The sequence below is a fragment of the Bison bison genome, unplaced genomic scaffold, assembly GCF_000754665.1.
Source record: "Bison bison bison isolate TAMUID 2011002044 unplaced genomic scaffold, Bison_UMD1.0 scf7180017864518, whole genome shotgun sequence".
Taxonomy (NCBI): Eukaryota; Metazoa; Chordata; class Mammalia; order Artiodactyla; family Bovidae; genus Bison; species Bison bison.
This window is the reverse complement of record NW_011495071.1, coordinates 12,966,080-12,990,769: the sequence shown is the minus strand read 5'-3', so window position 1 is coordinate 12,990,769 and position 24,690 is coordinate 12,966,080. Positions and strand designations below refer to the sequence as shown.

At 49.7% G+C, this 24,690-nt stretch overlaps 1 protein-coding gene across 1 annotated transcript in view; it reads right to left on the bottom strand.

Moving 5' to 3' along the window:
• Positions 1–24,690, bottom strand: part of GRAMD1B (GRAM domain containing 1B) — a 183,991-nt gene that overhangs the window by 37,725 nt on the left and 121,576 nt on the right. The window contains exons 3-4 of the mRNA XM_010830661.1: positions 6,963–7,173; positions 237–257 (exon numbers count right to left, since the gene is read on the bottom strand). Coding sequence (XP_010828963.1) covers positions 237–257; positions 6,963–7,173 — 232 coding nt within the window. The remainder of the gene's footprint in view (positions 1–236; positions 258–6,962; positions 7,174–24,690) is intronic.

Sequence of the window (24,690 nt, the reverse complement as noted above, 5' to 3'; positions counted from 1 at the left end):
ACAGTCCATCCCTGCGTGGTCTCTGGGAATTGCACACCCTCCCTCACCAGCAGTCCTGCCTCGCTACAGAAGGTAACTGTGGTCTGGTTTTTGAGGGAGGGGTCTGGTCAGGGGCAAAGCCCACTGTTCTAGGCTCCAAGCCCACAGGGAGACCACAGTGTGCCCCCACGACTCCATCCCCTAAGCACAGCCATCCCCACCCACGCGCCCAACAAGAAGAGAAAAGGGATACTTACATTATACCAGCTCTGGCTTTTCTGAAAGAACAAAGTAAAAGAGAAACAAAGTTAGTGGGGGGAGAGGTGGCAGGAGCGGCCAGAGTGCTCCTGGCTCCAGGGGGAAGTTACACAGACAGCGGAGGGCGGGCGGGGAGGAGGAATCCCAAGGCAGCTCAAGGCCCCCCGTGTTGTTGCTCGTGGCGGGGGGCAGGGTCCTCCTTTCTCAAGACAGCTCCCGAAAGGAGGCCCGGGGAGCAGTCCATGCTGGAAGCCCCCGTGGCTGGGGTGGCAGGCAGCGCAGCACCAGCGAGAGCTTGACTGGGAGGGAGTCGACCCCATCACAAGGCTCCTCTGATGGGGGTGGGGTGGGGGGGAGGGATGCGCTGCAGGCATCCGAGACCCAGTCCCCAATGGTCCCTGATCAGAAGCAAAGTACCCATGGAGACTAACACAGCCGTCTGCTCCATGTCAGCCCCTCGGAAAGGCTGGGTGGAACCTCTGGGGTTGGGGATCCAAGGGATCGCTAGAAACTTCCTTCCAACTGGGCAAATTCCTCCTTCCACCCAACTGGCTGATCCGCAAAGAGATAGTGGCCAAGAAGTGGTTGGGGCTCTGCCTTGGGAGGACAGGTGGAGCACGTAATTGCTAAAGGTCCTTCCTGACTTTGTGAGGCTCTAAGTCAATACCAACACAGCGGGTCCGACCCAACTCCACCATGCAGGTGCCCTCCATTCCCAGCCCTGCTAGAAAGGCTGCTCATTTTCACGGGAATGGGAAGTTTCTTAGGGAAAGAGGAGGGATGAATAAGATTGTGCTTGGTCCATCTTCCATCTCACAGGCCAGGAGTCCCTCGTACACGGCCCACTTGAAGACAGACAGACAGGCAGACAGAGATAAACAAACACACACCTGTCTAGGCCTCTGCCTCGAGGGGCTGATCTGACAGGTTCAGCTTGGGTAGACTGGAGTATTTTCAGTTTTAGAAACTTTGCCAAGGGTGTGGTTCTGGAGGAGAATGGCTGGGTGCAAGGAAGCTTTGCCTGCAGGTCCACATCTTAACTACACACACATCTCATTTGATTGCACTTTGAAGATATTGCTTTTTTTTTTTTTTTTAACAAATTGAAGGTGTGTGGCAGTCCCATGTCAAGCAAGTCTATTGATGTCATTTTGCCTACAGCATTACATTTTAATTAACATTTTATTAATTATAATTTAATTAAACATACACTGCTATTTTAAACAGAATGCTATTGTATACTCGACAGGATGAGGCACAGGGTAGACATAACTTTTATACGCACTGGTAAATGAGAAAAGCCACATGACTTGCTGGACTGTAACCTTTGCTTCACTGTGGTGGGCCCTCCAAGGTAGGGCTGTGCATGCAGAGGTGTGGAAGCTGGGTGCAGTTAGCAACCTTTATCCCATCCACCTCGTCCTACGGGGTCTGACTCATAAGGGAAGGAGGAGGCAGTCCGTCCCAGGAGGCCTGCTGTCTGGTGGAGCCCGGGGGGTGAGTGTGACTGCAGAGATAAAGCCTGGTCATGCCATCGCTCCCTCTGCCGGTGACCCCCATCCTGCCAGAACTCCGTAGAGCCCTTCACCTTCACTCTGAAGAGGAAGAATGTCAGCAGGGGAAGGACAGGCATTGTGGGGGTGCTGCCTCTATCTGCTCATCTCCACACCCTAGCTCACTGGCCAGGGGGCAGACGGCAGGGCAGGATCTCAACCCTCTTCTCTCTGCAGGATGCTCTCCGTAGTCATCTTCCAACAAAAGCTGTCCCCATGGCCCCATCTGGGAGTCACATATTCCCACTACAGCCTTGTCTTCTCCTCCAACCCAAGTCCAAATGTTCAAAACCAATGATTCCATCAAGAAGGGAGTTATTACCACAAGAGAACTGGGGACTGAAAATTAGCCTCTAGTCATCCTGGAGGAGAGAGGATGGGGCAAAGAGGCTGTGTCAGACTTTACCTGCACCTTGTTGTGGTCTGGTTGCTAAGTCATGGCCAACTCTTTGTGACCCCATGGACTGTAGCCCACCAGGCTCCTCTGTCCATGGGATCTTCCAGGCAAGAATACTGGAGTGGGTTTCCATTTCCTTCTCCAGGGGATTTTCCAGACCCAGGGATTGAACCCACGTCTTCTGCACGGGAGGTGGATTCTTTACCACTGAGCCACCAGGGAACCCCTACCTGCATCTTAGGGCACCGAAATTCCTGGGTCCTGATTCTGAGCTCACAGGGCATGAAGCTGTGCAGGGATCCATGAGAATGCCTCTCAACAGTGGAAAGGCACTGGCCTCAACTGCTCGCAGTGTGCCTGCGTTTCACCAAACCAACCCTTCTGAATCTGTCTAGAACAAGGAGATTCAGGACAACTGAGAGCCTGCACCAGGGAAGCCGGGCCCCTCTCTTGTCTCGCTGGGTGGCACCTCTGTATGTTACCTGCTTGTGTAAATTGGGGATAAGAATATGGGTTTGCAGGTACTGCCATGTCGGATACACAGAGCAAGGACTTTTGTCCCTCTGTCTAAGACTCTGCCTCCATCTACTGCTCTCTGGGCAGCTGGTTACCCATCACCACTGAGGGTGTCCACCCCTCTGGCCAAATCCACAGCAGCCCCTGGGAAGAGCCATGTGAGTGTGAGTCCCTGAACTCCAATCAGCCTTGCAAGAGCAAGTTCAATCCCCACGGCTCTGCTTTTGAGGACCGAGTTCTAAAGGAGCTGCTGGGCCAGGAGGGCCTGACTCACAGGGCAGAGAGGCCAGGCCCAGTGGACCTGGAGAGTGCCCCCTGGCACCCGTGAGGTCACTGACCAGCAGGTTCTCAGCCCCCTCTGTCCTCCTGTGCAGAGAGGGCTGGGGGCGGGGGAAGAACAGAATGAAGGAGTGGGCAAGGGCTTTCTAACAGGTTACGTATTAGTGGATTTAGCCAGGAGGGGAGGAGGGGACATCAGGAAAACTGCCCAAAGACAGCTGCTAGGTGAGGGCTGAGCTGAGCAGGCTTCTATGCTTTTCCTAGAAGTCTGCAGAGCAAGCCCCTGGGGGACCCCAAGGTCCCTGGAAACAGCAACTTTCTTACACATCTCCCCAGTGCAAAGGCCCAGGAGTCTGGAGATGGGATGGGGGCAGGGGAGGGACAGAGGAGCGCTACAGTTCTAGGAGTAGGGAGCAAAGAACAGTTTCTTACTTTGATCAGGTAAAGTCTGTCGTACTGGAAAGGAAACCACAAAAATTAGGATCGAAAAACAGGGCGAGGGTCAAAAGGTTAAAGGCACACCAGAGCTACAGAGCCCGTGACACTGCACACCCAGCGCAGGGAGCCACAATGCGGGGCCAGGCAGGGACCAGCCTGGGTCCTACCAGACAGCTCAGTACCCAGTTCAGGAGCTGGTGGGGCAGGCAATGGCTGCGGGGCTCTCCCTGGTGGCCGCAGGCCAGCACTACAGAGCAGAAGCTGGGAGGTGGCACCAACTAAGGGGTCCTGGAACAGAACTGGGCCTTGATGTCCAGCCCTGGGCTCTGGGCAGGGCTGCCCCAGCCAGGGTCAGCTGCACCAGGATAGCTACAGAGTCACAGGAGCAAGACCTCCCCGGCTACCTAGTCCAACTCCAACGTATTACACAAGGAAATGGGGGTGCGGAGAAGAGGAGACAGACACTGTGAGTGAGGTCTGGCTCCAGGGAAAAGTGGGGGCACTCTCCAGTCCGTCTGAAGAGTATATGAGGTCATCTCCCCTAAAAGGTGCAGGTGACACAGGGAGAGAGGTGGCCTGGCTGTGAGAACAGTGACGATAGCTCTAGCGGCCAGACCCCTCCCTGTGGGTACATGGGGTCAACCTGAAAAAATGCTCCATGGGGGATGGGGTGTTCCCACCACAAGACCCTCCTCCTCTCTTTCTCTCCCCCTTGTAGCTTTCCCTCGCTCTCTGCTCCAGGCACTGACCTTGCAGAACCTGATTTCTATACTGGTCCTCAGGTGTCATCTTCGAAGTCTGTCCCAGACCGACCACGGCCGCAACCACGTCTCCCTGGGGTGGCACAGTACCCTCCCCGCACAACTCAGTCCTTGTTAACTGCTGGGGTGTTGGTGATGAATGGGGTGGGGAGGCGGGGAGCTCGTTCCTTCCCTCTTCAGCTCCTCAGCAGGAAAGGGGCCGAGATGCACTCTGGGTTTACACTCAGGTCCCGGTCCCTTCTGAGGCCCCCTTGTGCCCCTCCACAATCCTACTGGGAGTTCTAGCCCAGCTCTGGGCACCAGCTCCCTGCCTCAGACATGAGCTCTCCCCTGCCTTTGAATTCACGGAGCATCCCAACTACTCCTGTGGTCCTTAAGGTCAGGTTTGGTTTGTGGATAATCTGGGAACAGACAATGTGGATAATCTGTGTTTCTTATCTCTCTTTCCAGACTGGACGCTGCCTGGGGGTTAGAATCTGGTCTTCATATTCCTTTCTTACAGAAGATCTACTACTTACAAGTTTTAAAACCCCCCATTATTGGATGCTCCTTTCAACCTCATCACCTGACCAAAAGAGGCACTCTGTGAGTGCTATTGACCATAAGTAAGTGTTCTGCTCGCTGAGTGCCTTGGCACAGGGGTAAGAGGGTGAGGAAGCTCGAGGCTTGACCTTAGGATGGCAAAGGTACATGCCCTGTGGGCAGAGGCAGAGGAACAATAACCAGACACCTTGTCCAGCAGCATCTGCCCTCTCCCCAGCCAACGGACTGAGGCACTCTGGAGGGGTGGACAGAGGTCATCTCCAGACCCCGTCCGTCCCACAGCCCTGCACCGTTAAGTCCCAAACCCACAGCAGACTCCTGGGGGCCTGCTCAGTACAGGCACAGTTTCCTCCTCCTGCCCACAGCCAGCAGCCATCATTCAAAATCCTTAGAGCTAAGATGAGCTTTTACCCTCAAGGTCACAGACTGCAGGATTAGCCCTGTAACCTCTCGTTCACCCCTCAGGAAGCGGAACAGCTGTTTATCCTGCTGCTCCCCAAAACAGAGGCTTGAGACTATGATTAAGTTCACCTCTCAGCTCTCTTTTCTCTAGGCTGTAGCCACCCGCTTCCCCTGTGGGTATCATTTCCTGAGCCCCGCTGTTCTGAAACACCTACTATTCATCCTCCACTCCCTCTAAGTTCTCCTTAGGCTTCTCAAATCCTGGGGTCCCGGGTAGACTCTTGGCACAGGCTCCCTGACCTGATCATATCTATGCAGGGCCTGGTAGGGGCTGTCTATGTCCATGACCTTCCAGTGTTGGCACCATGCCCTCTGGGAAAAAACGTTCCCCTCTGATCACGAGCCAGGATCCTAAGAACACCACGAGCCGCAGGCTGGACGGTGGATGGAAGCAGTGAGGAGCGCTCAGGCTGAGCAAGCAGAAGGAAGGAGTGGCTAAGGTGAGCTCCTAGGGTTGCTCTACTGTATCAGGGAACTCACGTAGGAGAATCTGTGAGCTTCAATCAACTCACCTGAGCAGCAGGCATCAGGTCCCACTGCTCCACCAGATCCGGAGCCTCCCTTCCCCAAAGGAATGAAACTAAGCCCCGGCAGGACTCTGCTTCTCAACGGCACCATGTAAGGAGGGGACAGACTCCCTGCTGAGGCAGTGTTTGGGGAGCAGGCAGAGACGGGGTTAGGGGTGGGGTGGGGAGGACGGGGGCGGGTCTGTTCTCTGACTCCAGGTGCAGTGGGAATGGTCCCTTGGTGACCTCAGCCAGCCTGCCAGGGTCAGTGGGGCTGGCCCTTCTGGGAAAGGGACCAAGCAAGACACATGGGCCAAACTGGGCAGGGGGCGGAGGGTGGGGTGCGGAGCACTACAGACAATTCAACACCGGAGGGGAGACCGAAGACAGAGACAAAAGATGGCTTACTTTTGAGAGGCGCTTGTGAGACTAAGACCATGCATGCAAAGAAGGTATTTGGGGGATGGTGGGGAAGAAGAGGAAGAACAAGAAATCAAAAGACAAATTCAGCTGGGATGCCAGCTCCCGAGCCTCCCCGGGTCTCCCCACCTCCCCAGGGACTGTGAGTCAAGAGGGAAAGAGAAGCTCCTCTAAGGAGCTTCAAGGCAGAGACATTGTCTGCCTCCCAAAGGACTAAAGGCGGGGGCGGACGACTCTTTGTGGAAGCATAAGCAGCCCAGGCCCTCTCAGGCAAACGGGGGCTCCGGTGGTAACAAGGACATACTTGGGAAGGGTGGACAGCCCTGTCGCCCTCTTCTTGGCCAGGTGGGTACCAGGTGGGTTATTACCGAAGGTAAGGCTGGGTGATGGCCAAGGCCAAGGTCAATACAGCATTCTGCAATGGTCCCTGAGGACTCCCTTCCCAGCACTGTATTTGTCCCGAATAATGTTCCCTTCCACACCAAATTTGGAAACAGTAGCAGTGCTGAAGAGATGACCTCCACCTAACCCCCAGAGCTCGCCTCCTCCAAATCTCAAGGCTTGTGAGCCTCCCTCGCCCCTAATGAGAGACAGTGGTCATTGTGGAATCCTTTTACTAGCTCCTGGGGCCTCTCTGAGGGCTAAGCTAAGAAGATCAAGATTTAATAGGGGTTCTCCCCTGCCTCCCACTCTCACCTCACAGAACAGAGGCTCTCTCTGGTACACTAGAGCTGGTCAATCACGTCAGGTCCCTCCACGAAGGGGTTCTCTACCTCACTGTTCCCCCAACGCCAGCCTCCCTGCAGCCAGCTAATGAGCAAGGACAGAGTGGCCGGCGGGTCAGGCTCACCTTGGAGTTTTTGCCACCACTGCGGCCGGACTGTGAGGAGCAGCTGCGCTGCACGCCCTGCTCCGGAGTGGACGGCGACTTGTCCGAGGAGTGATCTGAGCCCTTCTCCACCATGGTGTCTCCGTCTACGTTCTGCGGGGTTGGTGAGCGAGACCGCTTCCGGAGGATGGGGGAGCAGGCTGGCGTGCTGCGGTTGGAGTTACTGGCAGTGCTGCAGGGGCAGACGGAGAGAGGGAGTGGGGTGACAGGGAGGGGCAGGAAAGACAAGCTGTCAGTAATTGAGGGCCAAAGACAGGTCCCAAGGAGCCAGCTCAGGGAGCCAGGGTTTGGGGCTGGGGAGAAATAGGGACGAAAGGGCCCAGCTATGGCCCACCTATAGACTGCACAGTAATACTGCTGCTGGCCAGGAGGGGGCGGTAGTGCCCACGTGAAATGGAAATAGCAGTAGGAAGGGTAAGTAGGGCGAATAGACATTTAGAGATTCGTTCATCCAGCCATCCATCTGTCTGTCCATCCACCAAATTTTGTTAGGACCTACCCTCTCCCCCCATTATATGCCAAGAATTGTCTAGGGAAAACGGAATATAAGAGCTGAGAGACTCATTAGAGATCATTTATCAATACTATCAGCTCATTTTATACATGCTGCAAAATTCAGGTTCTACATTTTGCCTCACAGATATCTGCCCATAAAAAAATAACAAAAATAATCCCACTTTCCAAAGCATTTAAGGAATCATTTCACCAAGGTAGTAATGACAAGTGCCACAATTCCTATTTTTAAAATAAAGACCAGTACATGGCAAAGAGAACCAAGTGTCCTCTGATCACAGAGGGCTTAGAAATGAAATCTGGGTCTTCTGACTTGTAACTCGCCCACACGTCTATTTCCTTGCAAGCTATGTTATCTCTCAGAGAAGGCAATGGCACCCCATTCCAGTACTCTTGCTTGGAAAATCCCATGGACGGAGGAGCCTGTTAGGCTGCAATCCATGGGGTTGCTAAGAGTCGGACAGAACTGAGCGACTTCACTTTCACTTTCATGCACTGGAGAAGGAAATGGCAACCCACTCCACTGTTCTTGCCTGGAGAATCCCAGGGATGGGGGAGCCTGGTGGGCTGCCGTCTATGGGGTTGCACAGAGTCGGACACAACTGAAGTGACTTAGCATGTTATCTCCTGCTCCCCTTGCCCAGGGCAAAGGTAAACACAGCGGAAGTTCCCACATGCTATGTCCCCTCCCCCAAATTCATTTCCAACAACTACCTTATACACCCACCAAATCCCCTCATACCAAGGCTTGTGCACTTTATAAATATTTACTTGTGTTCTTAAAGGACTAGAGGAGATGAAGGAAGGAAGTGGAGAGGAAAACTCGATGCAGCCAAGTTCTAACAGGTGTTTGCTTTGCTCTGAGAAAATGGGGAAAGGAAAGGTTATGTAGGAAAGAGATGGAAAACACACAGGAGACAGGAAGGCCAAAGAAGCACAAGGGGAGGGGCTGAGAAGTGGGCAGTCAGGGCAGCGTCAGACTTTGGGCACTGCCAGATCCAAGGCCATCGGGGCCCCAGGAAACACTCTGGGCCCTCCCTAAGCGAGTGGAGTGCAGGCTGGGGAACTCTGCCATTTGCATGAAGATCCAGCTGCAACCTCAGATGGCCCACTGGACCCATTTGCAATGAAAACCATCCCCTTTGGGCAGAACCTTCCACCTGGGGATCCTCGGCAGGGAGGACAGGAGGGGAGCCCCAAAGCCCCAGCCAGCAAGTGTGGGAGGAGGGCAGCAGTGGGACAAGGGTGAGCCTTTGACTCCTGGAAGGAAGCTGATGCAGAGCAGAAACAAAAGGGAAAAACGAACCGCGAGAGGATGTGTGGAGACACTTGTGGCCAATGCTGTGCTTTACCCCAAACAGAATTTGAAACTCGTTACAGTACCAACAACAACTAGGATTTACAACAAGCGGCTCTTCCAGGTCTCACCACATTGCCAACATCCTTACCCTCTGCTTCTAAACTCATTCACTACGACAAAACCTGGAGAATGGAAATTACGTTCCTTTCCTTCAGCTGGAAAAGCGGAACATTAAAACGGTGGCAAGTGGATTCTTGGACCCATCCAAAGAGCGGACTCAGGTGCTCATCTCCCTGGGGCAGCCCCCTTTCTTTCAAGCCAATTTCAACCCATGGCCAAGTACTCCAGGGCTGACACCATCTCCTAAGACTGCTCTGCTGGAACAACAGTCAGGAATTCTGCCCCTAACCTCACCCAGTGTGCTCAGAGAAGGACTAACTAGAGAGTGGATGATACCTTGCACAAGCCCATCTCAGACATACGATCCCACAGGTGGGCTCCCGTCTTTTTCTGAGATAAGACATCCTCACACACGGTCATTCCAGCCTTGGGAATAGAAAGGAGGTCCCTTTATCCTTCCTCAAACTCTGCATCCCTGCTGATAAGTGGCTGTTGAGATTCCAGCAAGGGGTGGGCAAAAAATCCCAACCTGGAGGAAACGTACCCAACTATCCAAAACCTCCTGCCTCTCAGGCACCCAGGATGGACATGTCCATGAGATATCCTCCACCCTTAGTGATCCCATGTCAGCTGACCCTCCACGTCACCCAAAGACACTGCTTTCAACATGTCAATCAACAATTTACACGCTCATGTGCCACTTCCATCTCTGCGCTTATAAGGCTGTTGATCATTTGCGTTGCTCTTGAAAATCTCTCCCCTTCTTCCTGATGACACACACCTCTCCTATTCCTCTTCCTGTCTCAGCAATTAGTTCCACTCTCACCTTTCTGCCTATAATTCAGTTCCTCTCCAAAGGTGGGCTCTTCACCGCCCAAGCCATTTCCTGTTTTCTGTGACTTCAACTATGCCTGGAATCAAAGGACTCCTCTACCTGCTTCTGACCCAAATCACATCTGTTAGCTTCAGCCCAACAACCTGCTGCCAACAGGACAGCTCCTCTAAACGGGTATCTCACGAGCACCTTGGATTCAGAGCCGGGCAGGTGGTCTCTCCTCCCAAGCCTCCTCCCACTACGGCCCGTCCTCAGTGGCACCACCACTTCCTAGTCTCTCAGGCTGCAAATTCACCACTTCCACGTCCCCCCACAAAAGGTGAGTCACTGAATCCCATCAATTCCATTTCCTTAAAGTTCTGGAATGCATCCTTTCCTTCTTTTCCCAGGGTCCTAGTTCAAGTTCTCAATGCTTCTGCCCTAGAGTTTTCTAAGAACCTTCTGAGTGGTTTTCTCCTCGCCTTCCCTCTTTTGTGACCATTCATATCTTTGTCCTTTTTAAAAGTCTTCCTAAATAAAAGCTTGATACTACCTATCTGCCCTCTTACTGACATTCATATTAAAGTCTCAAATCCTCAGAATGGAATTCAAAGTTCTCTACCAAAAATCCTTTGACAGTTACCTAGACCTCAATACTTTCTCTCTGTACTCACTTAAAGAGTCCCCACTGGACTTCCCTGCTGGTCCAGTGGCTAAGAATCCACCTGCCAATGCAGGGGACGTGGATTTGATCCCTGGGCTAGGAAGATTCCACATGCCTCAAGGTCACTAAGCCCAAGAGCCGCAACTATTGAAACCTGAGCACCTAGAGCCCGTGCTCCGCACCAAGAGAAGCCACAGCAATGAGAAGCCCGCACGTCACAACAGAGAGAAGCCCCTGCTCAGTGCAACTAGCACTGAGTGCAGCAACGAAGACCCAGTGCAGCCAGAAAAAAACAAGAGTTCCTATCTTCCAGGCCTGCTTATCTCCCCATAGTTTTCTTAGCATGCATCCTCTTTCTGACTCCCCCACTGTTCACCACTTGTGCAGGAAACACTCTCCCTTCACATCTACCCAATGGAGTCTCATTCATCCTTTAGGACCCAATTCAACCCCACCTTCTCCAAAAGGCTTTTCTAAATCTTCACCAATGAACTGACCAAAGCACTGATCACACTCTGCCTGGTGTTAAAGCGAAGAGCTGCCACTCCTGGGGGCACGTGCCTCTGTACCTTCCTCATGGTTCACCAGGATGCTCTGTAAGTATTAACAGCATGAGCTCAGCTAACATCTGCACCGAGTCTCCTTCCGGGGCAGCTCTCCACACCACCCACGGCTTTAACAGCCCCCAGGATCACAACAGCTCCCGCATTTGTACCGCCAACCTGCTACTATGAACACAAATAGCTAAGTTCATGAACGTTTATGAGCTCCTGGCATAATGGCAAGCACTTATTAAGCATTATCTAATTTAATCTTTCAAACCACCCTGCCAAGTATTTAGGGGTGTTGCTAGTCCTACTTTTCAGGTGCTAAACTGAACAACTGACAGAGTAAGTAGTTTGCCCAGCGTCACACAGATGGGTAAGGGGCAGGAGAGGACTGATCAAATGTGGGCCTACTGATTACAGAGCCTGTGCTCAGAACCAAGCATTCAATAATGCTTGTTTGCTGAGTAAAGCGAATGTAGGATAGATCACAAGGACTGATGGTGAGCTGGGTGAATGGAAAGAAGAATCAACTTTCTGCCTCCAGGCTTCCATCCATTCCCTATGTTGCTGTCAAAATGAACTTTTTACAAAAAGTAAAGCTGTCATTTTTAGCCACCCTCCTCTCTCTGGTTTTCTACCCTTCTTGGAATAATGTGAACTTCAAACTACGGTCAGAAATTCCCCAACTATCACCTCCAAGTACCCTTGAGAGCTCCTGCTTGGCCGCTCCTCCCCGCACACGCTCTGCCTCAGCCATCGAAGCCTGTCCCCAGATCCCTCCCATACTCGTCCACCTGACACCAGACCTTCCCACACAACACTCACACTCAAGACGAGCCCAAAAGCATTCTTATCCCCTACCCCACGCTCCTCCTCCACTCTGATCCCTCACTAAATGAGAAGAAAATGCTTGGAGCTACTAGAGCCCTAACTCAGCAAAACCACCACTAGATTTGCTGGACTGGAAGGACTGGTGCTGAAAGGACTCAAGCTCCAATACTCTGGCCACCTGACGTGAAGAGCCAACTGACTACTTTAAAAAGACCCTGATGCTGGGAAAGATTGAAGGCAGGAGGAGAAGGGGATGACAGAGAACAGGATGGTTGGCTGGCATCCTGACTCAGTGGACATGAGTTTGAGCAAGCTCTGGGAGATGGTGAAGGACAGGGAAGCCTGGTGTGCTGCAGTCCATGGGGTCACAACTGAGCGACTGAACAGCAACAACAAAACTCTTTTACTAAGCTTCCCCCCGCCCCTACTTTGGCCACCCTGTGCGGCTCGTAGGATCTTAGTTCCCTGACCAGAGATTGAACCCAGGCCCTTAGCAGGGAAACTGCTAAGTCCTGATCACTGGACTGCCAGGAAATTCCTTCTAAAACTCTTATTTTTTAAAAAAAGCTTTACTGGAGTATAGCTGCTTTAAAATGTGTTAGTTTCTGCTGTATAGCAAAGTGAAGCAGCTATACATTACACAATCCCCTCTTTTTATGGATTTCTTTCCTATTCAGGACACCACAGAGCATTCAGCAGAGTTCCCCCTGCTCTACAGTAGGTTCTCATTAGTTATCTATTTTATACATAGTATCAATAATGCATATCTGTCAATCCCAATTTATCCCACCCCCTTTCCCCCCTTGGTGTCAATGCATTTGTTCTCTATGTCCATGTCTCTGTTTCTGCTTTGTAAATAAGACCATCTATATCAATTTTTTCAGATCCCACATATATGCATTAATATACAATATTTGGTTTTCCCCCTAAAACTCTTTTAAAGGCACTCCATTCTACAGATTCAGCTGTCCTGCTGAACAAATAAAACCTATTCTGATGAATCTTATAATCTGTAATATTGTCTTTCCAACAAACTCCACGATTCGCCTTTAATCTGCTTCGGCCATCCTTATTAACAATAGTAATACATTATATTTCAAAATCTGCAGGTTTTAAAGCTAAACATGACTGTAGATTTGCTGTAGAAAGAAAAGGAAGACAAGGATTGGAGGAGCTAGTGGACTAAGAACTCCCCTCGTAGATTTTAGAGTTAATATAACCAACTCTTAATTTCACGTAAGCAACCTGAGCAATAGAGGTTGTGTGCCTGGCCTAGGTGACAGAACTTCTTACCTGGGTCTTCTGTTCTACAAACATACACTGAGCACCTGGCATAATCCTAGGCGTTCAAGTTCAGGTTCACACTGGTGAGTGAGAAAGGATCTTTATGCTTGGGACACTGACATCAGGAAGAGCTAGACACATGTTCCTCTCATTTTAATAAAAGCAACAAGCAGTGTGACAGGAAAGAGGAAAGGCATCTTAGACAGGGGTCCATAAACGCTGCCTTGAAGATATGGCCCTTGGGATTTAAGCTGGGTCCTGGAAAATGTGTCAGAGTGAGCCAGGTGAAGGGCATGGTAGCAGGAAGAGAAGGTTCCTGAAAAATCAAAATATATAAATAAATAAGCCAAAACATCAGCAAGAACAAAGGTATGAAAGCCTAAAATATAAGAGAGCATGGAGTACATAGCACATTACAAGGAACTGTGTGCCTCTGAAGCATGACGTACATAAGTGAGTACTTAGAAAAAGATTCTTGTCATCATCAGCTTTCCCCAATATTAGGTCAGCTGAGACGACCTCCCCTAGTCACTTTTAACCCATTGCAAGGGGCCCAGAGGTCATTCACTCACTTCCCATCTCTCCTGTTTTAAAACCTCCAACAAGACTATGTTAACTCCTCTCCCGGTTACCTTGCTAACAAACAGTGCTTCCTAAAGTCTGACCACAGTCCCACATGCTACAGTTCGGTCCTGGCTTCTCACAGTTAGGTCTGCCTGAAGTCCCCAAGAAACAGGGGCCCAGGGAAAGAGGACCAAGGCCCTTGGCTTTCTGCGGTGACTTTCCTGGCTGCATCTCCCACCCCCACTGGAGACACAGGAGCCACAGCCCCCGTCCGCTTGGCATCCTGTTCCCATCCTCCCGCCCGGTGTGGTCGTGTTGGCCCGGGTAGACAGTGCCAGCAAGCCAGCTTCCTGATCAGCTACCCACACAGTCTCAGATCCCCGAGCAGAACAGGTCCGGTGCTCCTCATCTAGGTTAACTCGTTTGCTTGCAGTGAAGTCAACTGTTTCTACCCCAGAGATTTCAAGGTATGTACTGGCTGCCCTACCCCCAGCAGCTCCATCCGGGGTCTCTGGCCACAGAGCCTTCCAGCTCTGGCTCATCCCCAATCAGACCCCTCCTCCCCACCCCCAGATTCTTCATGTTCACTTTCTGGTTCCCCCTGGGCCCAGTTCTGCGAATACCTGGCTGATCAAACTTAACGGCTGTCACAGTTTCAATGTGCTGTACAGGCACATTGTATAGCATTAGAAGACTGCCCGATACATTCCAGGGCACCCTACTCTGATACAGCATCGGATTAGAAATTTAGAAAGCCAGTTTCAACTGAAACAGTTTGCTGAAGGCCTGCCTGGGCCCTGCAGGGTCAGGATTAATGCCAGTGTGTGGAGTCAGCAGGCTCAGGGTTGAGGCCCAGCTCTGCAACTTGCTGTACAAACCTGGCCCCTAAGCCTTATTTTCCTCATAGGACAAATGCAAAACATGGATACCTATCCCAGAGGACTGTTGTGTTAAATGAAATAACACAAGTGACACAGATCTTTAGTGTAGTGCCTGAGACATAATGAATGCTCAATAAATATTTCTGAGCTGATAGTATTAAGGTTTTTGTTCCTCTCTGTAAAAACTGGATTATTCTTGCCCTTTTCCCTCAGAGTGGTCTATGAACATGCTTTGAATGCTCCCAAATATTAATTCCCATCAAAGTGAAAGTGTTAGTTGCTCAATCGTGTCTGACTTTGTGACCCCATGGAGTGCAGCCCTCCAGGCTCCCCTGTCCATGGGATTCTTCAGACAAGAATACTGGAGTAGGTAGCCATTCCCTTCTCCAGGGGATCTTCCTGACCCAGGGACTGAACCCAGGTTTTCTACATTGCAGGCAGATTCTTTACCGTCTGAGTCACCATGGAAGCCCTATTACTTCCTAGTGAAAATCGCTCAGTCACGCTAGATTATTTGCGACCCCATGGACTATATAGTCCATGGAATTGTCCAGGCCACAATACTGGAGTGGGTGGCCTTTCCCTTCTCCAAGGGATCTTCCTAAGTGGGAACCAAATCCAACTGGGATGCTTCCTTGAAGTGCAAAATCCCAACCGCACCCCACTCAATAAATGACAATTTCCAGGAAACCGTCTTGTGAATCTGCATTGAAAACAAGCACCATAGCTCATTCTGACGCACTCCAAAATTTGAGAACGAGTGTTCCCATGGACTAATCGTGTAAGTATCAAGGGATAAATCTGTTTATAACTCTCTTTAGTATATTAGCTGTTCAGTGTCTACTGGGTGGGTGGACTCGCTGGAACAGAAAATCAGCTGAGCTTGTCAGTTCAGTTCAGTTCAGTTCAGTCGCTCAGTTGTGTCCGACTCTTGGCGACCCCATGAATTGCAGCACGCCAGGCCTCCCTGTCCATCACCAACTCCCGGAGTTCACCCAGACTCACGTCCATCGGGTCAGTGATGCCATCCAGCCATCTCATCCTCTGTCATCCCCTTCTCCTCCTACCACCAATCCCTCCCAGCATCAGTCTTTTCCAATGAGTCAACTCTTCGCATGAGGTGGCCAAAGTACTGGAGTTTCGGCTTTAGCATCATTCCTTCCAAAGAAATCCCAGGGCTGATCTCCTTCAGAATGGACTGGTTGGATCTCCTTGCAGTCCAAGGGACTCTCAAGAGTCTTCTCCAACACCACAGTTCAAAAGCATCAATTCTTCAGTGATCAGCTTTCTTCACAGTCTAACTCTCACATCCATACCTGACCACTGGAAAAACCATAGCCTTGACTAGACGGACCTTTGCTGGCAAAGTAATGTCTCTGCTTTTGAATATGCTATCTAGGTTGGTCATAACTTTCCTTCCAAGGAGTAAGCATCTTTTAATTTCATGGCTGCAGTCACCATCTGCAGTGATTTTGGAGCCCCCCAAAATAAAGTCTGACACTGTTTCCACTGTTTCCCCATCTATTTCCCATGAAGTGATGGGACCAGATGCCATGATCTTCGTTTTCTAAGTGTTGAGCTTTAAGCCAACATTTTCACTCTCCACTTTCACTTTCATCAAGAGGCTTTTGAGTTCCTCTTCACTTTCTGCCATAAGGATGGTGTCATCTGCATATCTGAGGTCATTGATATTTCTCCCGGCAATCTTGATTCCAACTTGTGTTTCTTCCAGTCCAGCATTTCTCATGATGTACTCTGCATAGAAGTTAAATAAGCAGGGTGACAATATACAGCCTTGACATACTCCTTTTCCTATTTGGAACCAGTCTGTTGTTCCATGTCCAGTTCTAACTGTTGCTTCCTGACCTGCATACAGATTTCTCAAGAGGCAGATCAGGTGGTCTGGTATTCCCATCTCTTTCAGAATTTTCCACAGTTTATTGTGATCCACACAGTCAAAGGCTTTGGCATAGTCAATAAAGCAGAAATAGATGTTTTTCTGGAACTCTCTTGCTTCTTCCATGATCCAGCAGATATTGGCAATTTGATCTCTGGTTCCTTTGCCTTTTCTAAAACCAGCTTGAACATCAGGAAGTTCACAGTTCACATATTGCTGAAGCCTGGCTTGGAGAATTTTGAGCATTATTTTACTAGCATGTGAGATGAGTGCAATTGTGCGGTAGTTTGAGCATTCTTTGGCATTGCCTTTCTTTGGGATTGGAATGAAAACTGACCTTTTCCAGTCCTGTGGCCACTGCTGAGTTTTCCAAATTTGCTGGCATATTGAGCGCAGCACTTTCACAGCATCATCTTTCAGGATTTGAAATAGCTCAACTGGAATTCCATCACCTCCACTAGCTTTGTTCGTAGTGATGCTTTCTAAGGCCCACTTGACTTCACATTCCAGGATGTCTGGCTCTAGGTCAGTGATCACACCATTGTGATTATCTGGGTCGTGAAGAGCTTGTCAGAGGAACTGCCGATGGAGAAGACCCCAGGGTTGCTGGGACTGGGCATGAAGGTGTGGTTCTCAAAACTATGGACCTCCCTAGTGGCTCAGTGGTAAAGAATCTGCCTGCCAATACAGGAGATACAGGTACGATCCCTGGGTTGGGAAGATCCCCCAGAAAAGGAAATGGCAATGCCTTCCAGTATTCTTGCCTGGGAAATTACATGGACAGAGACGCCTGGTGGGCTACAGTCCACAGAGTCACAAAGAGTCAGACACAACTTAATGACTAACCAATAACATGACACAACACACCTTCTTTTGGTGCAGGAGCTTGATAATTAATCATGAGATCCCGTGCCCACAGCCGTACTACAAGCACCTCATCCCTCCTTGCCCTTAGTATCATCGAATTAAAGCTGATTCTGATATCCAGTTGTCCCTAATTCCCAACAGCTGACTATTCTGTTAACCAGCCATGCACCTCCCATCCCCATGACAATTCGGAAGTCTCATCAGTAATCCTCCTCACTTCTTTATAATAGCACTGCAAATATCCATGCAAATTAGCCAGCTCCACTTTGAATTTTCCTATAGCACATGTTCGAGTATCTGAGACAGGAAGGCCCACAGGTGTATTTGCATAACATTTGCATGAAATTTCCATGCTACCTGCAAATGCCTCCATTAAATCTGTCCACCTAAAATGGATCCAAATTCAGAATTTAGGGGAATTCCCTGAAGATGGTTGATTTTCGATTCCTCTCTGTGTTCCTGCTTGTCACATAGTGGCTCTGTACCCATTAAATGCACACAGCACAGAAGATGGGAAGGGCAGACCCAATCAGAACTTTGTAAAGAAGAAAAATGGCCCAGATCACAAATCCTAATTGGGCTCCACACTCCCCTTGGGCTCTCCTCCCTGGAGAGCAAAATACCAAGTCATTTAGGAAACAAACAAACAAAAAACTTTCCAGGCCTGTTCAGTTCTTGTTACAATGTCCTGAAGCTCTTGGTCTCGGCCTTCTTTACCCATGAATACAAAACCACAGTCTCAGGGATGACTGTTCCAGAGTCAGAAGGGCTCATCTGATCCAGTCCTCTCTCTGTTATGGATGAAGCACAGGTCCAGAGAGATGATGTGACTGTCCACCAAGGGGTTAGCAGGAAGCCGGACGGGATGCTCAGTAGGGGAAGTCTCAGTGACATTCCCCCCTCCCCACGCTTTTTAGGATAGCAGATGGGGTGGGGTTTTGAAAGGACAGAAAATGTAGTACAGTTCCCCTAAGAGGACCGCCTGGTGACCATGTACAGAGCTCACTCTTTGAGAGCCTAGCACTTAGAACCTAGACCTGGCAACAACTTTGCCACTGGGTCCAATTCCTTGTTTAAGGGAGAAAAAGCCAACAGTGCCTTATGTGTCACACTGTGATTACCTGGTTGAAGAGAGGGGCCAGACAGCCTCTAAAGAGATGCCCTTTTGTTGCTGTTGGCACTTTTTGCTGGTCTGTTTTATTCTTGCCTGGAGAATCCCACGCACAGAAGGAGAGCCTGGTGGGCTACAGTCAACGGGGTCACAGAATGGGACACAACTGAAGTGACTCAGCATATACAGCACGCATTGTTTATGGCATAGAAGCTCTCTTCCCAACTTACGCTAAAGCAGGTCTCTCTCAGCCTGGTTCCAGCACACCACACTCTGGCCAGAATGTAGCATCATGCTACATTTCAGCAAGGTTAAGGATAATGCTCTTCCTTCCTGCCACAATTCATACAGTACAACTTCAGACCGTGACACAGAGTGGGTCTCCCTCCACTGCCAGAAGACCAAGATTCTGACAGAGATGAACAGCTCGTTCCCTCTTTTCTGTGCTAGTAACTTGCTGAAATGCCCTGGGGGCTTTCCAAGTTGTGCCTTTGGGTGAAATAGACACAGTGTTCAGGGACAGGTTCTGTTTGAAATTTGGAACCAAGAACGCAGAACTAGATTGTTACCAGATCAGACCAAGGGCAGGACACTTTACAAACGGAAGCTCGACAATTCTCCAGACTCACTATCTGGCCAATGGTCACCCCAATATTGGCTCAAAGGGTCCACATGGCCCAGCCCCCACCCCCTCTCTGCACTGTCCCTCACTGGGTCCCCATCTCTGTAGCTACTGTGTAGACAATTCAGGGCACTTTTTATGGCCAACAATTTCCACTGACTCATTCTTCCATCCCTATCTTGTTCAAGTACCTATGTGAAGGTAATTAAAAAAAAAAATCCTACAAAAGGAATGAAAGGTAGCAGAGCCCATCCAAAACATCTGCAGCCAGCCGTCTAATGCCTTCTAGGTACATACTCGATGGAGGCTTCCCAGGTGATGCGGGGTAAAGGATCCACCTGCAGATGCAGGAGATTGGGGTTTGATCCCTGGATCAGGAAGGTCCCCTGGAGGAGGAAATGGCAACCCACTTCAGTATTCTTGCCTGGGAAATCCCACGGACAGAGGAGCCGGGCGGGCTACAGTCTATGGGGTTGCAACGAGTAGGACACGACTCAGCACACGGCAGGTACATACTAGATACATTCTCATTAGGGAGTTAACTTAAGCCTGGAAAAGTACTTGTGGAGAAGATCTTAGCAGTGACTTCAGTTGTTGATGAATTTATTAATTGACCAATTAACAAAAAGACAAGGTCCATGGAAAGTCTCTGGCCAAGGAGAAAGGCAGAAGGGTATCAGTTACCCTTTTACTGGTGTTTCTGGTTCAGAGAGGTGATGGGTGAAGAGAGGGTCAGAGACTGGGCAAAGGTTGCCTGCCTTTTCCAACACAAGCCAAGGAGGACAGATTCTCATCACAGTGGCCACAGGCTCCATCCACCCCACTCCCCCACTCCCTGGCTTTCCTGAAGCTTCTGTTCAGCCCAGAGTTTGGAATTCAATCCAGGAACAGGCATGACAAACACTATTTTTCATTTCCATGGAGACCAGGGCCTGCAGTAGAACCAGGACTCCATGCCTGAAATGCCAAAACAGCCTGACCCACTTTCCCCCTTCCGACAAGAACAAAGTAAGTTCATTTGAGTCCGGCCAGAGCTGAGGGACAAGCCAGAGCTCCAGTCATCTCTATGGACGTTTCAAAGAGGAACAAATGACGATATCCTCTGAAAACTGATGACGCGACAGAACCAGTGGACATGAATTGTTTTGCCCAAAGGGTGCACAGGCTGCACCAAATCCATTCTGTGTCCTTGGCCTCACCTTCTGGAGGGATGGACTTGATGGCCAGCAGTCCATTCCTGGGATCCACACTCAGGGATCTCCCTCAACTTCTTTTGTACCACTTTCTCCTTCCCTCTGTTCTGGCCTCCTTGGATCTTTCTGTTCCTCAAACACACCAAGTTCACCCCTGCCCCAGAACTCTCCCCCTACAGTTCTGAACTCGGATTCCTTTTCAACCTTTAAGTCAAAATTCAAACGTCCCCTCCCTAGAGTAGCCTGTCTTGAAGAACCCCTGCATCTACGGTGCCCTCCCTGTCTCCCGGAGGTCGTCCTCACATCATTCCACTTCCCCACTCCACGGCACTTGTCAGGACTGGGAGTTGTCTTTATTTGTTGTTGTTGTCATTCAGTTGCTTACACTGGACTGAACACCCCGTAGGGGCCGGGGCCTTGTCTACTGTGTGGTTCCCCAGTGCCTCCAGCTCAGTGGGATCACAGATATGTATTGCATGAATAAAGGAATGAGCTCTTTCAACAACCACTGTTCAGCTACTCCATTAAGAGATTTCTTTCTCAAGCTTGCCCCAGATCTGCCTTCTGAGAATACCAGCCCATTGGTTCTTATTCTGATTTCTGGATCCATGAAAACTAAAATGTGACATCACTTCCAGACTTTGCTGGCCTGGTCACTTTGTCTAGACATAAGCGTACATATCTGAGTTTAAATTCTGTGCTGTTTCGTGTACCCTTGAGAAAAGTCCCTTTATCTTTCCATGTATCTGTGTTCCTTGCCTGTTGGATGATCACAACCTAGCTTACTAGGATGGGGGACAGAAGCTTAAAAAAAAAAGCAGCACATCCCCAAAGTAAAGGGGTCCCTATAATCTGTTTACGGAGGGAAAAGGGGGGTTAGAAGTAGGGAGTGAATTTCCAGTTAAGGAACTGCATCCTGTTTCTACATTCAGTCCTGTCCACGAAGCAAAGACCTGGAGTAAAACACAAACTGCCGCTATTCACACCTTTAGCTAGCCCCCACTTCCACAGGGCTAGGAGGACAAAGATTTAGCATGAAGCAGGAGATGCTGAAATGAAACACAGGCACTTACTGATGACGGACAAGTTCCCTTCTGAGGCTGTTCACAGCAGGACAAACCTAAAGTCTGGGAGAGAGTCCTGCGGGTTTGCAGGCAGTGCTGGCTGAACTGATCTATAATGACAGTCTGCAGTCTGGAAGCGGCCTTAGTGGGCATGCAATCCCAACCCCCACTGGATGCAGGAGCTCCCTCTTCGAGGCCCTGACAACAGCCACCCAATCCCCACACCTCAGGTTTCCAAGGAGAGAGCACCCACCAGGTGGCTGCGTACATGTTAGAACAGCTCCAAAGTTTTAAGCCCTGTGGTCCTTAGTTCTCCACGATTCTTGGTGATCATTTTCCATCCAGCTATCTCTGAGCTTTACAGTCTTTAGAAATTAAGCTGACTTTGCTGACTGGGTGTCGTTAAACCGACAATTACTGAACACCTACTACGTATGCGTCTCCCGTGTTTTACACATTCTCCCTGAGGACCCCACGGGACAGCCAACTGTGTTGTGGTTCTTTGTAGATACACAGGATTAAATACACATTATTAAACATGATACTGAATACACAAGAGGAACTTAATACATTTACACTTGACTATCAATCTCAATCAAATAGAAGTACAATCCACTCAAAATATTTCGGAAGCCTCAATACCACAAACCACTGGGACAAGGCAGGGAATTCAACTGAATAGAACTTCTGGCTTCGTCTAAGTTTGATCCACAAGGGCCCCACACACAACTTCTGCAAGAGAAATGTTGCTACTAAAACTACAAGGAGCTTGTGCAGAATCCCTCCGTTCCTTCATCTGTTCATCCATCCATCCATCCATTCATCCAATTAACAGCTGAAGAGACACATTCCAAGCCAGATAATGCTCTAGGCATGAGGGACTCAGTCTTTTTCTTTAAGGAATCTATCACCTGTGAGAGAGACAGACGTGTAATTAACTAACCCTGCAGTAAGAGCTACATGCTGCTGCTAAGTCGCTTCAGTCGTGTCGGACTCTGTGCGACCCCATAGATGGCAGCCCACCAGGCTCCGCGGTCCCTGGGATTCTCCAGGCAAGAACACTGGAGTGGGTTGCCATTTCCTTCTCCAACGCATGAAAGTGAAAAGTGCAAGTGAAGTCGCTCAGTCGTGTCCGACTCTTAGCGACCCCATGGTCTGCAGCCTACCAGGCTCCTCCAACCATGGGATTTTCCAGGCAAGAGTACTGGAGCTACATGGAGTCAATCAAAACAGTTCCCCCAGTCACCTGTCAAGGAAGCCAGGCAGTCCTGGTTTGGCTCCTTTCCCTGTGTGTGAAGTGAAGATTGCTCAGTTGTGTCTAACTCTTTGCGACTCCATGGACTATATAGTCCATGGAATTCTCCAGGCCAGAATATTGGAGTGGATAGCCTCTCCCTTCTCCAGGGAATCTTCCCAACCCAGGGATTGAATCCAGGTCTCCTGCATTGCAGGCAGATTCTTTACAAGCTGAGCTGAGCCACAAGGGAAGCCCAAGAATACTGGAGTGGGTAGCCTATTCTTTCTCCAGTGGATCTTCCTGACCCAGGAATCAAACTGGGGTCTCCTGCATTGCAGGTGGATTCTTTATCAACTGAGCTATCAGGGAAGCCGACTCTCCCTGTGTGTGATCTGGGAGCAAATCCCTCCTCTCTGCACTTCAGCTTCAGCCTGTGAGAAGATTGGATGTGAATGTGGCCTAGCCCCCCACAGAGAAGTGGGGTGGGGGTGATAAAAAGCATATACAGGACACATGGTGAACTCCTGAGAGCAGAGCATCCTCTCAAAGGAACCCAGATCTAAATCCAGCAAAGGATCCAGAAACAGGATCCAGGCAGTCTGGGGGGTGTGTGTGTTAGTCGCTCAGTCGTGTCGACTCTCTGCAGTCCTGTAGACTGAAGTCCGCTAGGCTCCTTTGTCCACCGGATTTTTCAGGCCAGAACACTGGAGTGGGCTGCCAGTTCCTTCTTCAGGGGATCTTCCCAACCCAGGGATCGAACCCAGGTCTCCCACAATGCAGGCAGATTGTTTACCATCTGAGCCACCAGGCAGTCAGGCCCCTAGTTATTTCAGCATCACCCGCTTTCCCTCTGGTCAGGGCAACGCCACTGGAGGGACCAGAGGCCGGGGCTGGCTGTCAGGACAAAGTCCCAACCAGGCCGGCAGTCCAGGTGGTGTGCAAAGTGTAGGTGCCCAGGGGTACAGAGCAGCATTTGGCATATTTTTCCCTCCTGCGGCTCCTTCCTAACCTTGCTGTCTGAGCTAAGCAAGTGGCTAAACCCCTCCAGACCCTGTGGATTCAAACCCAGTTCTGAATCACTTTCTGGTAGAGAACAAACAGAAACAGAGCTGAAGAAGAACCATTACGTTGGGCTTCTCAAGTGGCTTAGTGGGTAAAGAACCTGTCTGCAATGCAGGAGACACAAGAGATGCAGGTTCGATCCCTAGGTTTGGGCAGATCCCCTGGAGAAGGGCATGGCAACCCACTCTAGTATTCTTGCTTGGAGAATCCCGTGGACAGAGGAGCCTGGCGGGCTGGAGTCCATAGGGTTGCAAAGAGTCGGATACGACTAAAAAGACTGAAGCAAGTAAGATCATAGAAATTTTAGAACCAAGAAGTCTGTAGGAGGCTCAGCCAATCTGTCCATTTGCTGGCAGACATCTATGTCACCCAGAGAGGCTGTACCCTCATATAAATATATTCAGAAGGGGAGTGGGAGGGGCTTCCCAGATGTTCACAGTAGCTTTGTATCCTGGGTCTTGCCTGGTGGTCCAATGATGAGGACTTCGCCTTCCAACGCAAGGGGCACAGGTTCGATCCCTGCTCAGGGAGCTAAGATCTCAGAGGCTTCATGGCCCCAAAAACAAAAACATAAACAACAGAAGCAATGTTGTAACAGGTTCAACAAAGACTTTAAAAAGGGTCCACATTAAAAAAATCTTAAGTAAAATATATCTTGAGCTGGTGCTGGTTACATAGGTGTATTTAGTTTGCAAAAATTTATCAAGCTCTATGCTTGTGATATGTGCAATTTTCTGCATATATGTGTGTGTATATTATACTTAAATAAAAAGTTTTAAGCACACAAAGTTTTAATAAAAATTTTTTTTTTTTTTTTTTTTTGGCTGAGCCACATGGCTTGCAAGATCTTGGCTCCTTGACCAGGAATCATACCTGGGCCATGGCAGTGGAAGTACAGAGTCTTGATCATTGGACTGTCAAGAAATCCCAATTTAAAAAATTTTTAAAGAACATAGAAACTGAGGGATGAATGTCCGCTCTTATCAGTAGCCTTCTTTAAAATAAAATATATTCAGAGTACAAAATTCCAGGGCTTTCCTCTATGATCCTTCTCATTGTCTCCTGCAACCATCAGGAAGTTCTTTGTGATTAAAAAAAAAAAAACAAAAACCTTGTT